The sequence below is a fragment of the Cherax quadricarinatus genome, chromosome 4, assembly GCF_038502225.1.
Source record: "Cherax quadricarinatus isolate ZL_2023a chromosome 4, ASM3850222v1, whole genome shotgun sequence".
Lineage (NCBI taxonomy): Eukaryota > Metazoa > Arthropoda > Malacostraca > Decapoda > Parastacidae > Cherax > Cherax quadricarinatus.
In genome coordinates this window covers 6,944,463-6,959,412 of record NC_091295.1, presented here as the reverse complement: position 1 = coordinate 6,959,412, position 14,950 = coordinate 6,944,463, and the positions used below count along the sequence as shown (strand labels likewise).

General features: G+C 39.4%; 1 protein-coding gene across 2 annotated transcripts in view; it reads left to right on the top strand.

Annotated features, from left to right (window-relative positions):
* The window catches only part of LOC128684224 (DNA helicase MCM9-like), a 259,723-nt gene that overhangs the window by 141,317 nt on the left and 103,456 nt on the right, over positions 1-14,950 (top strand). For both annotated transcript variants that reach the window (XM_070094149.1, XM_070094144.1), the window contains exon 9: positions 14,593-14,716. In XM_070094149.1, coding sequence (XP_069950250.1) covers positions 14,593-14,716 — 124 coding nt within the window. The remainder of the gene's footprint in view (positions 1-14,592; positions 14,717-14,950) is intronic.

The window sequence follows — 14,950 nt, the reverse complement described above, 5'->3', positions numbered from 1 at the left end:
CCTCACTCACACATAATCACTGTTTTTGCAGATTTGCTCAGAACACAACAGCTTAGAAGCATATTCGTATAAAGATACACAACATATCCCTCTAAACTGCCAATATCCCAAACCCCTCCTTTAGAGTGCAGGCATTGTACTTCCCATTTCCAGGACTCAAGTCCGGCTATATAAAAATAACCGGTTTCCCTGAATCCCTTCACTAAATATTACCCTGCTCACAGTCCAGCAGATTGTCAGGTCCCAAATACCATTCGTCTCCTTTCACTCCTATCGAACATGCTCACGCACGCTTGCTGGAAGTCCAAACCCCTCGCCCACAAAACCTCCTTTACCCCCTCCCTCCAACCTTTTCAAGGACGACCCCTACCCCGCCTTCCTTCCCCGCTCTCCACATCATTCTTCTTTGATCCATTCTCTCTAAATGACCAAACCACCTCAACAACCCCTCTTCAGCCCTCTGACTAATACTTTTATTAACTCCACACCTCCTCCTAATTTCCACACTCCGAATTTTCTGCATAATATTTACACCACACATTGCCCTTAGACAGGACATCTCCACTGCCTCCAACCGCCTCCTCGCTGCTGCATTCACAACCCAAGCTTCACACCCACATAAGAGTGTTGGTACTACTATACACTATACTTTCATACATTCCCTTCTTTGCCTCCATAGATAATGTTTTTTGTCTCCACATATACCTCAATGCACCACTCACCTTTTTTCCTTCATCAATTCTATGATTAACCTCATCCTTCATAAATCCATCCGCCGACACGTCAACTCCCAAGTATCTGAAAACATTCACTTCTTCCATACTCCTCCTCCCCAATTTGATATCCAATTTTTCTTTATCTAAATCATTTGATACCCTCATCACCTTACTCTTTTCTATGTTCACTTTTAACTTTCTACCTTTACACACACTCCCAAACTTGTCCACTAAACTTTGCAATTTTTCTTTAGAATCTCCCATAAGCACAGTATCATCAGCAAAAAGCAACTGTGTCAATTCCCATTTTGTATTAGATTCCCCATAATTTAATCCCACCCCTCTCCCAAACACCCTAGCATTTACTTCTTTTACAACCCCATCTATAAATATATTAAGCAACTGTGGTGACATTACACATCCCTGTCTCAGACCTACTTTTACCGGGAAGTAGTCTCCCTCTCTTCTACACACCCTAATCTGAGCCTCACTATCCTCATAAAAACTCTTTACAGCATTTAGTAACTTACCACCTATTCCATATTCTTACAACATCTGCCACATTGCTCCCCTATCCACTCTATCATATGCCTTTTCTAAATCCATAAATGCAATAAAAACTTCCCTACCTTTATCTAAATACTGTTCACATATATGCTTCAATGTAAACACTTGATCTACATATCCCCAACCCACTCTAAAACCTCCTTGCTCATCCGCAATCCTACATTCTGTCTTACCTCTAATTTTTTTTTTTTTTTTTTTAACACACCGGCTGTATCCCACCGAAGCGGGGTGGCCCAAAAGGAAAAAAGAAAGTTTCTTCTTTTACATTTAGTAATATATACAGGAGAAGGGGTTGCTAGCTCCTTGCTCCTGGCATTTTAGTCGCCTCTTACAACAAGCATGGCTTACGGAGGAAGAATTCTGTTCCACTTCCCCATGGAGATAAGAGGAAATAAACAAGAACAAGAACCAGTAAGAAAATAGAAGAAAACCCAGAGGGGTGTGTATATATATGCTTGTACATGTATGTGTAGTGTGACCTAAGTATAAGTAGAAGTAGCAAGACGTACCTGAAACCTTGCGTGTTTGTGAGACAGAAAAATGGATACCAGCAATCCTACCATCATGTAAAACAATTACAGGCTTTCGTTTTACACTCACTTAGCAGGACGGTAGTACCTCCCTGGGTGGTTGCTGTCTACCAGCCTACTACCTAGGTTACCTCTAATTCTTTCAATTATAACCCTACCATACACTTTTCCTAGTATACTCAGTAAACTTATTCCTCTATAATTTTTACAATCTCTTTCATCCCCCTTCCCTTTATATAAAGGGACTATACATGCTCTCCACCAATCTCTAGGTACCTTCCCCTCTTTCATACATTTTTGAATAAAAATACCAACCACTCCAACACTATGTCCCCCCCCCTGCTTTTAACATATCTGTCATGATCCCATCAGTTCAAGCTGCTTTACCCCCTTTCATTCTATGTAATGCCTCACGCACCTTCCCCACACTCACATCCTGTTCTTCTTCACTCCTAAAAGATGTTATACCTCCCTGTCCAGTGCATGAAATTACCGCCTCCCTTTCTTCATCTACATTTAAAAGTTCCTCCTCCCTACCCAAAACCTCCCTCTCCCCATCTACTAACTCCCCTACTCTGTTTTTAACTGACAAATCCATTTGTTCCCTAGGCTTTCTTAACTTGTTTAAGTCACTCCTGGCCTATGGCCAGGCTCGTCTGGTGCTTGCCTGGTCAACCAGGCTGTTGCTGCTGGAGGACCGCTGCCCCACATATCCATCACAGCCTGGTTGATCTGGCACCTAGTGAAGATACTTTTCCAGTTTCCTCTTGAAGGCTTCTACACTGGTTCCAGCCGTGTTTTTGATATCTTCTGGTAAGATGTTCAGTAGTCTGGGACCCCGGATGTTGATACAGTGTTCCCGTATTGTCCCTACCGCACCCTTGCTCTTCACTGGGTTTATTTTACACTTCCTCCCATATCTCTCACTCCAGTATGTTGTTATGGCAGTGTGCAGATTTGGGACCAAGCCCTCGAGTACCTTCCAGGTATATATTGTCATGTACCTCTCTCTTCTCTGCTCCAATGAATACATGTTCAAGACTTCCAGGTGTTTCTAGTAGTTTAGGTGCTTTACTGGCTCAATGTGAGCCATAAACAATCTCTGTGTTTGTTTCAGCACAGATATTTCTCCTGCCTTGAACTGGGCCATCAGCACTGAGCAATATTCTAAGTGAAGGAGCACTAGCGATTTGAAGAATGTCACCATTGGCATTATTTCCCTTGTTTTGAAAGTTCTCAATACCCACCCCGTCATCTTCTTGGCTGTCATGATTTTTGTCTTGTTATGGTCTTTAAAAGAAAGGTCCGCTGACATAATTATTCCTATGTCTTTTATGTGTTCCTTATGTTTTATTTGGTGACCCTCTTGAGTTTTGTATATAGTGCTCCTTTTGAGTTCTTCATTCTTTCCATACCTAAGCAGCATTCAATATCATCTCTATTTCTGTAATATACAGTGGACCCCCAGCTTACGATATTGATCCATTCCTGAGAGCTCATCGTATGCCGAAATTATCGTAAGGCGAATTAATTTTCCCCACAAGAAATAGTGGAAATCAAATTAACCCGTGCAAGACACCCAAAGGTATGAAAAAAAAAATTTTACCTATGAAATATTAATTTTAATATACACAAACTGAAGAAGACATGCACAGTTAATACTCTACTAAGAATAGAATACAAGACACTTACCTTTATTGAAGGTCTGGTGATGATTGATGGGATGGGAGGAGGGGAGAGTGTTGAAGTTGTTAGGACTTGAGGTATCAAGTCATTTTCTGGGGTTACTTCCCTTCTTCTTTTAATGCCACTAGGACCAGTTTGAGAGTCACTGGACCTCTGTCCCACAACATATCTGTCCATAGAGCTCTGTATCTCTCGTTCCTTTATGATTTGTCTAAAGTGGTTCACAACATTGTCATTGTAATAGTCATCAGCACGGCTTGCAATAGCTGTGTGAGGGTGATTTTCATCCATAAAGGTTTGCACTTCAAGCCACTTTGCACACATTTCTCACCCTTTTTACCACAGGGATGGCACTAGAAGCTTTCTTGGGGTCCATGGTGACTTATTTTGAAGTTACAAGCACTAAAAACACTGGGATAATGTGAAATGTACCGAATGTATGCGTAGATGTTACCGCACTGGCTGGCTTGTAAACACTGGTGCTGAGGCCACACGTGGGACGCGTCCTGAACGAATCACATAAGGCGAGTTTTTTAGCATGAGGCGAGGCAAAATTTTTGCGTTAAAATTTATCGTATGGCAGATTTAATGTAACACGATGCCATCATAAGGCGGGGGTCCACTGTATCTCCTATTCTATCAAATGAGACCAAGAAAATGAGAAAACAACCATGAATACCATATGAAAATACAATGCAAAATCACTGTTTTAGGGTCCGTCCCATAGATCTATGGCTTTGAAGCCAGGGTCCAAGCGGTAGATCTATTCCATGAGCTCGGCTCACTCAGATAACCTGTGAGTGGTATATTTGGGCCTAGATATGAGAGAATACATCTATGTGGTAAGTGTGCACCACATAAAACAAATTCTGCAGCACTCGGTGCATAATGAGAAAAAAAAAACTGCGACTGTAATTTTGGATTAACCCCTTCAGGGTCCAAGGCCAAAATCTGAAGTGGTGCTCCAGTGTCTTAAGAAATTTTGAAAAAAAAAATTATTTTTTTCTTACAGAATTAAAGAGTATATTTTTGTGAAGGGAATAAGACATTTTTTTTTTTTTCTGATCAGTACTTACCAAGATACAGCAGCGGGAAGTTGACCCAAAATGACCGGGTGGCGGCAACATCAGTGACTTACGCAAAATCCCATTTTTTTATTTTACATTTTTTATACTCTTTTTCTTTTCTTTTCTAATTTTTTTCTTTTTCTAATAACATTTGTGGCCTGTGAGACCAGTATAATGTATATTGTATAAGTATACACTCATTGTATTCAACACAATAACTGCACTAATTTGTTTAGCATTATATTGCTTACAAAACTTGTTTACATGTTTATTGTAAACAAAATGATGAAAATATTAGTGCGGTTATTGTGTTGAATACGTCGGTACCAAATGGTACAATGGTGCCATAGGGTGCAATTGTACTGTATGGTACAATGGCACAATATGATACAATGGTACCATATGGTACAATATAGTACAATGGCACATGATACAATGATACCATATGATACAATGGTACCATAAGGTACAATGGCACCATTTGGCACAATGGTACCATATGATACAATGGTACCATATGGTGCAATGGTACCTTATGGTACCATATGGTGTAATGGTACCATATGGTAGCATATGATGCAATGATACCATATGGTTCATTGTTCCATATGGTACTGTTGTATTCAACACAATAAACAACTAATAATTTCATTATTATTTTGTTTACAATAGTTTTTTACAACAAAAATATGCAAAAATGTTGTATATTAGTAATGTTCTATTATATATTTACAAGTGTACAGGAACTTGATGTGTTTCTTGAGGTGGATGACAAAGCACTTTGTCTCGGAAACTGCGGAGTCAGTAGCTAGCCTGCGTCGCCACCACTCAGTCTTGGCTGGTGTGTCATGCCACCAGCACCTGTTGATCATATGGTACATGGTATCATATGTTACAGGGTACCATATGGTACATTGTACTATATGGTATAGGGTACCATGCAGTGCAGGATAACATATGGTGCAGGGTACCATATGGTACAGGGTACCATATGGTATAGGGTACCATATGGTACAGGGTACCATATGGTACAGGGTACCATATGGCACAGGGTACCATATGGTACCATATGAAGTTTAACGATGAGAAATTTCAATTACTCAGATATGGCAAACACGAGGAAATTAAATCTTCATCAGAGTACAAAACAAATTCTGGGTTCAAAATAGAGCGAAACACCAATGTCAAAGACCTGAGAGTGATCATGTCAGAGGATCTCACCTTCAAGGACCATAACATTGTATCAATTGCATCTGCTCGAAAAATGGCAGGATGGATAATGAGAACCTTCAAAACTAGGGATGATGCCAAGCCCATGATGACACTCTTCAGGTCACTTGTTCTATCTAGGCTGGAATATTGCTGCACACTAACAGCACCTTTCAAGGCAGGTGAAATTGCTGACCTAGAAAATGTACAGAGAACCTTCACGGCACGCATAACGGAGATAAAACACCTCAATTACTGGGAGCGCTTGAGGTTCCTGAACCTGTATTTCCTGGAATGCAGGCGGGAGAGATACATGATTATATACACCTGGAAAATCCTAGAGGGACTAGTACCGAACTTGCACACGAAAATCACTCACTATGAAAGCAAAAGACTTGGCAGACGATGCAACATCCCCCCAATGAAAAGCAGGGGAGTCACTAGCACGTTAAGAGACCATACAATAAGTGTCAGGGGCCCGAGACTGTTCAACTGCCTCCCAGCATACATAAAGGGGATTACCAACAGACCCCTGGCAGTCTTCAAGCTGGCACTGGACAAGCACCTAAAGTCGGTTCCTGACCAGCTGGGCTGTGGCTCGTACGTTGGTTTGCATGCAGCCAACAGTAACAGCCTGGTTGATCAAGCTCTGATCCACCAGGAGGCCTGGTCACAGACCGGGCCGCGGGGGCGTTGACCCCCGGAACTCTCTCCAGGTAAACTCCAGGTGCCATACAGTACAGGACACCATATGGTACAGATACAGGGATAACTATGGAAATAAGTCACCCTGACTTTTTTGGGTTTTATAGGATTTTATACATATGCTGCTATGTATGATAATCTATGTAATTGTATTTCTGTACACCTGAATAAACTTACTCAAGTGCATGTGGCATCATAAGTAAGTTTATTTAGTTATACACAAATAAAGTTACATAGAATATCATACTTAGCAGCATATGTTTGGAGAACCTAGGATAACCCAAAAAAGTCAGACAGACTTATTTCCATTAGGGTCCCTGTACCCTGTACCATATGGTATAATGTACCATATGGTACAATGTACTATATGGTACATTGTACCATATGGTACCACTCTACCATACGATACCATTGTACCATATGATACCATTGTATGACATGGCACCATTGTACCATATGGTACCACTGTACCATATGGCACAATGGTACCATATGGTTCAAAACCATAGAATTCGTCTTCAGCTCCACTTCCATCAGTCTTAGAACTGTAAGGTGTTAAGAGGAGAGTCAGAATTTGCCCTGAGAGTGAGTGGGGAATGAGAGCTTCCTTGCTGCCAGGCACTATGAACAAAGCTACTTTGCCGGCGTTCCCACAATGCCATGCGGGCGTCCAGATTTTTTCTATGGTGTGCACACTGACCACCCAGACCCATTCTCTCAGATGTAGGCCTACCAGCTTTCTCGTGCTAAATTTGACGCCGCTAGAATTTTGGCGTAGCTCTACGGTTTGGACCCTGAACGTAAAGCCGTAGATCTACGGGACGGACCCTGAAAGGGTTAATCTAGGGTGAGACAAGTAGTATTTATTGTAAGAAATCAAGTGTGGTATGTATGGTAGTCAGCCGGGCTACCTTACCAGGCCATTCCACCCACACATGCTGCAATGTAACCCCTACTCACTCCATGTATGAAGAAGAAGCCCTTGCAGTTTGTCAGGAAATATGTGTACTGGTTTGTTGATGATTGGAAAAAACTATGTAGTTCGATATATCCACATTTCAGTGTTTTCAGGGTGCTCAGAGCAGAGTGAGGTGTCCCTCCTCTATCAGCAGTGGTTTGCTTTAAAAAAATATTAAGGTTATACAGTGGCCAGGGAATAGTCCAGACCTCAGTCTTATTGAGAATGTCTGGAAAATTATGTAAAAGAAGAGATCCTGGCACATTTCATCCATGTCGTGCCTGCAGCAGTAGATCAGGGACATTTGGGTCAATCAGTTATTCATTGATTACCTCAGGAATCTGAGTGAAAGCATGCACAAACGGCTTTAAATGGTCATCAAGGCAAAGGGGCAGATGACAGAATATTAATATAAGTTCCATGTATTACAAGTTCATATTGTTGCTTTTTAATGATGTTTGTAATAATGAAGGGGAGGTGCAGATTATTTTTGTGGGCACTGTACAATAAGACGAGTTGCAAATGACAAATTAGTCAGATATAAATAGGTAGTAGGTTGGTAGAAAGCAACCACCTAGGGAGGTACTACCGTCCTGCCAAGTGAGTGTAAAACGAAAGCCTGTAATTGTTTTACATGATGGTAGGATTGCTGGTGTCCATTTTTCTGTCTCATAAACATGCAAGGTTTCAGGTACGTCTTGCTACTTCTACTTACACTTAGGTCACACTACACATACATGTACAAGCATATATATACACACCCCGCTGGGTTTTCTTCTATTTTCTTACTAGTTCTTGTTCTTGTTTATTTCCTCTTACCTCCATGGGGAAGTGAAACAGAATTCTTCCTCCGTAAGCCATGTGTGTTGTAAGAGGCGACTAAAATGCCAGGAGCAAGGGGCTAGTAACCCCTTCTTCTGTATATATTACTAAATGTAAAAGGAGAAACTTTCGTTTTTCCTTTTGGGCCACCCTGCCTCGGTGGGATACGGCCAGTGTGCTGAAAGAAAGAAAGGATTGCTGGTGTCTTTTGTCTGTCTCATAAATATGCAAGATTACAGGCATGTCTTGCTACTTCTACTTACACTTAGGTCACACTACACATACATGTACACGTTTATTTATACACACTCATCTGAGTTTTCTTTGATTTTATCTTAATAGTTCTTGGTCTTATTACTTTTCCTTTTATATCCATGGGGAAGTGGAATAAGAATCTTTCCTCTGTAAGCCATGCGTGTCGTAAAAGTCAACTAAAATGCCGGGAACAATGAGCTAGTAACCCCTTTTCCTGTAAATATTACTAAAAAAAAAAAAAAAAAAATAAGAAGAAAATTGTCAAAGTGGGAAGTCTGAATGTGCGTGGATGTTGTGCAAATGATAAGAAAGAGATGATTGTGGATGTTATGAATGAGAAGAAACTGGATGTCCTGGCTTTAAGTGAAACAAAGCTGAAGGGGATGGGAGAGTTTCAGTGGAGAGGAATAAATGGGATTAGGTCAGGGGTTTCAAATAGAGTTAGAGCTAAAGAAGGAGTAGCAATAATGTTGAAGGATAAGCTATGGCAGGAAAAGAGGGACTACAAATGTATAAATTCAAGGATTATGTGGAGTAAAATAAAAATTGGATGTGAAAAGTGGGTTATAGTAAGCGTGTATGCACCTGGAGAAGAGAGAAGTGTAGAGGAGAGAGATTCTGGGAAATGTTGAGTGAATGCGTGGGGAGTTTTGAATCAAATTCTCACTACAGGCAACACACTCCACCAATATTCAAAACACTCAACCTACTCGCCATACAAAACATCCATACTTATTATTGCACCTATTACATACATAGAACACTTAACTCTGATATTAACCTCCCCTCAAACATCTCCTTGCCAACCTCAACAGAACACATGACCATAACACAAGGCACAGATCACTCTTTGATGTTCCTCGTGTCCATCTCACGCTATGCAAAAACTCAGTGCACATAAAAGGCCCTAAAATCTGGAATTCATTACCTGTAAATATAAAAGAAACACTACGTGTTTATAAATTCAAGTCTCTTCTCAAAGATCACTTACTCACTCAAAACCAAATAAATACTGAATAACTGAACCTTATAAATTGTATATCCTATATGTTACTCACAATTATATCACACAAATGTTAAACCTAGGACCCAATCTAACTTTATTATTTTTTAAATACACTACCTAACAGAATACTCCATTCGACTGAATATACAGCAATGCAAGCAACCATATGACCTGTCTTTGTAATACTCATTTGTGCGTTATAGTTATCTGTTTACAATAATGTTTTATCACTGATTTCATCATTGCTTAGTTAATCTTATGTTAATTTTAAGCCAGCCTGTAATGCTATGCATATAAGTGGCTTTGGCATGCTGCTCTTACCTGTATTTTTTGTACCTCTGTTTGTATGCTTAAATTACTAAATAAAAAAATAAATAAATAAATAAATAAATTATTACATGTATTATTAATAATAATAATAATAATAATAATAATAATAATAATAATAATAATAATATTAATAATAATAATAATAATAATATTATTATTATTATTATTAATCTTATTATCTTCATTCACTCTAAAAATGGTGTGTTGCTGTTTGTTTATTCTGTACTAACTTGTACACAATGTAAGAGTATTTGTATTGTGAGGTAATTATTATTATAATAAAAAAAAAGTGTGAGAGTAATGGTGGTTGGGGATTTTAATGCTAAAGTGGGTAAAAATGTTATGGAGGGAGTAGTAGGTAAATTTGAGGTGCCAGGGGTAAATGTAAATGGGGAGCCTTTAATTGAGCTATGTGTAGAAAGAAATTTGGTAATAAGTAATACATATTTTATGAAAAAGAGGATAAATAAACATACAAGGTATGACGTAGCACGTAATGAAAGTAGTTTGTTAGATTATGTATTGGTGGATAAAAGGTTGATGGGTAGGCTCCAGGATGTACATGTGTATAGAGGGGCAACTGATATATCGGATCATTATTTAGTTGTAGCTACAGTTAGAGTAAGAGGTAGATGGGAAAAGAGGAAGGTGGCAACAACAAGTAAGAGGGAGGTGAAAGTGTATAAACTAAGGGAGGAGGAAGTTCGGGTGAGATATAAGCGACTATTGGCAGAAAGGTGGGCTAGTGCAAAGATGAGTAGTGGGGGGGTTGAAGAGGGTTGGAATAGTTTTAAAAATGCAGTATTAGAATGTGGGGCAGAAGTTTGTGGTTATAGGAGGGTGGGGGCAGGAGGAAAGAGGAGTGATTCGTGGAATGATGAAGTAAAGGGTGTGATAAAAGAGAAAAAGGTAGCTACGAGAGGTTTTTACAAAGCAGAAGTGTTATAAGAAGAGCAGAGTGTATGGAGAGTAAAAGAAAGGTGAAGAGAGTGGTGAGAGAGTGCAAAAGGAGAGCAGATGAAAGAGTGGGAGAGGCACTGTCAAGAAATTTTAATGAAAATAAGAAAAAATTTTGGAGTGAGTTAAACAAGTTAAGAAGGCCTAGGGAAAGTATGGATTTGTCAGTTAAAAACAGAGTAGGGGAGTTAGTAGATGGGGAGAGGGAGGTATTGGGTAGATGGCGAGAATATTTTGAGGAACTTTTAAATGTTGAGGAAGAAAGGGAGGCGGTAATTTCATGCACTGGCCAGGGAGGTATACCATCTTTTAGGAGTGAAGGAGTGAAGAATGTAAGTGTGGTGGAGGTACGTGAGGCATTACATAGAATGAAAGGGGGTAAAGCAGCTGGAACTGATGGGATCATGACAAATGTTAAAAGCAGGGGGGGATATAGTGTTGGAGTGGTTGGTACTTTTGTTTAATAAATGTATGAAAGAGGGGAAGGTACCTAGGGATTGGCAGAGAGCATGTATAGTCCCTTTATGTAAAGGGAAGGGGGACAAAAGAGATTGTAAAAATTATAGAGGAATAAGTTTACTGAGTATACCAGGAAAAGTATACGGTAGGATTATAATTGAAAGAATTAGAGGTAAGACAGAATGTAGGATTGCGGATGAGCAAGGAGGCTTCAGAGTGGGTAGGGGATGTGTAGATCAAGTGTTTACATTGAAACATATATGTGAACAGTATTTAGATAAAGGTAGGGAAGTTTTTATTGCATTTATGGATTTAGAAAAGGCATATGATAGAGTGGATAGAGGAGCAATGTGGCAGATGTTGCAAGTATATGGAATAGGTGGTAAGTTACTAAATGCTGTAAAGAGCTTTTATGAGGATAGTGAGGCTCAGGTTAGGGTGTGTAGAAGAGAGGGAGAATACTTCCCGGTAAAAGTAGGTCTTAGACAGGGATGTGTAATGTCACCACAGTTGTTTAATATATTTATAGATTGGGTTGTAAAAGAAGTAAATGCTAGGGTGTTTGGGAGAGGGGTTGGATTAAATTATGGGGAATCAAATTCAAAATGGGAATTGACACAGTTACTTTTTGCTAATGATACTGTGCTTATGGGAGATTCTAAAGAAAAATTGCAAAGGTTAGTGGATGAGTTTGAGAATGTGTGTAAAGGTAGAAAGTTGAAAGTGAACATAGAAAAGAGTAAGGTGATGAGGGTATCAAATGATTTAGATAAAGAAAAATTAGATATCAAATTGGGGAGGAGAAGTATGGAAGAAGTGAATGTTTTCAGATACGTACTTGGGAGTTGACGTGTCGGCGGATGGATTTATGAAGGATGAGGTTAATCATAGAATTGATGAGGGAAAAAAGGTGAGTGGTGCGTTGAGGTATATGTGGAGTCAAAAAACGTTATCTATGGAGGCAAAGAAGGGAATGTATGAAAGTATAGTAGTACCAACACTCTTATATGGATGTGAAGCTTGGGTGGTAAATGCAGCAGCGAGGAGACGGTTGGAGGCAGTGGAGATGTCCTGTCTAAGGGCAATGTGTGGTGTAAATATTATGCAGAAAATTCGGAGTGTGGAAATTAGGAGAAGGTGTGGAGTTAATAAAAGCATTAGTCAGAGGGCAGAAGAGGGGTTGTTGAGGTGGTTTGGTCATTTAGAGAGAATGGATCAAAGTAGAATGACATGGAAAGCATATAAATCTATAGGGGAAGGAAAGAGGGGTAGGGGTCGTCCTCGAAAGGGTTGGAAAGAGGGGGTAAAGGAGGTTTTGTGGGCGAGGGGCTTGGACTTCCAGCAAGCGTGCATGAATGTGTTATATAGGAGTGAATGGAGACGAATGATACTTGGGACCTGATGATCTGTTGGAGTGTGAGCAGGGTAATATTTAGTGAAGGGATTCAGGGAAACCGGTTATTTTCATATAGTCGGACTTGAGTCCTGGAAATGGGAAGTACAATGCCTGCACTTTAAAGGAGGGGTTTGGGATATTGGCAGTTTGGAGGGATATGTTGTGTATCTTTATACGTATATGCTTCTAAACTGTTGTATTCTGAGCACCTCTGCAAAAACAGTGATACTGTGTGAGTGTGGTGAAAGTGTTGAATGATGATGAAAGTATTTTCTTTTTGGGGATTTTCTTTCTGTTTTTGGGTCACCCTGCCTCGGTGGGAGACGGCCGACGTGTTGAAAAAAAAAAAAAATAAATAAATTACATTGGTTCAGTGACTTTTTCATAATATTAATAAAGATACTGGCAGATGGGAATCTTTTGTCATTTTCAGACATTGATTTCCATACTCTTGGGCCTTTTATTAGCCTGGAGATTTTGAACAGGTTGAGACGTATGTGTGGAATGTCATATAGACACTTGTTCCTTGTACTGTGTCCATGTGTTCTGTTACATATCTGGAGATATAAACATGTGAAGAATATTCTTCAACTTATAAACATACTGCAGCAGGTTAAGATAAGGAATGATATGAGGCAGCTAAAAATTTTACTGTGAATAGTATTTTCCTGGGTAGTAAGTTGGTAGACAGCAACTGCTGAGGGAAGTACTACCATCCTGCCAAGTGAGTGTAAAACGGGAGCCTGTAATTGTTTTACATGACAGTAGGATTGCTGGTGTCTTTTTTTCTGTCTCATAACCATGCAGGATTTCAGGTACACCGTCTTGCTACTTCTACTTACACTTAGGTCACACTACACATGCATGTACGGGCATATGTATACACACACCCCTCTTGGTTTTCTTCTATTTTCTTTCTAGTTCTTGTTCTTGTTTATTTCCTCTTATCTCCATATATGTATAATAAAAATTTACTCCTCCCTAAATCACTAGTATTAATTATTCTGTAAGCATTATGTTTAGTCTGCCCAAAATGCCCCAGCATGATAGTGGCTTTCTTTGTACAGCCTCTCCTCACTTAATGACGGAGTTCCATTCCTAAAACCACATCGGTAAACGAATTCATCACTAAGTGAGGCGCATACTATAATGGTAGTGGGTTTGTGTCAACTATCTTTGATATTCTTTTAATATCACCTTTGCACCATTTATAACATTTCTCGTATATTTTTAAATGTTTATACAGTAGTGTACTGTATATTGTAATAAACAGAAAAGAAAAAATCAGCACTAATATACATTATTTAGGCATGCATACTGGTCAGAGAGCCCATCGTATGTCTGAAGCATTGATAAACAAGTACGTCGCTAAGTGAGTAGAGGCTGTACTTTAATCAAAATTGTAATGACACATTGTAAACATTGCAAAGAAATAAAATCTTTATCTTTATCTTAAGTGGAACAAAATTCTTCCTCCATAAGCCATGCGTGCTGTAAGAGGCGACTAAAATGCCAGGAGCAAGGGGCTAGTAACCCTTCTCCTGTATATATTACTAAAGTTAAAAAGAAGCTTTCGTTTTTTTTTTTTTTTGGCCACCCTGCCTTGGTGGAATACTGTCGGTTTGTTGAAAGAAGTATATTCTCATTGATAGTTTGAGAATTTTTTTTAACTCGTCGAATATCTTCCACAAAAGTAGGGTAACCCCCAAAATAGAGCACATTCCCCATCAGTCATTTAGTTATTTGAAGTATGTTGCATGAAAGCATGTTGATATCACAGTTTGGATGACTCTCCATGCTGAGACTTCCTCACACCTCCTTTAGAGTGCAGGCATTGCACTTCCCAAACTGAACTGATCTTAAGCAAATGTAAGAGATTTATTACAGTTAAGGTAAGCACTGATCACTATATTTTATTTTTTTGACTAGGTGTATGGACTATATGTGGTTAAGTTAGCAGTTGCTGTGGTGGTTGCAGGTGGCATGCAAAAAGTAGATACAAGTTGTACCAGAATCAGGGGAGAGTCTCATCTTCTGCTAGTAGGAGATCCAGGTAAGTGAATCATTAAAAAACTATAGACAAGTACTAAAGTTTACCATAAACAGTAGGTAGACACATGGGTGTCTGCTATAAATTTTACAGAATGGGGTCAAGGGTTTCCAGGGACAACAATGATATAAGCAAGTTATCAGTTTGGTGATTTTTCTTTGACACAGTCTGATCCACAGGGATGACCATGTCAAGACACTAAGCTTTAACATTAACAGTGCCAAAACTGAGGTGCAG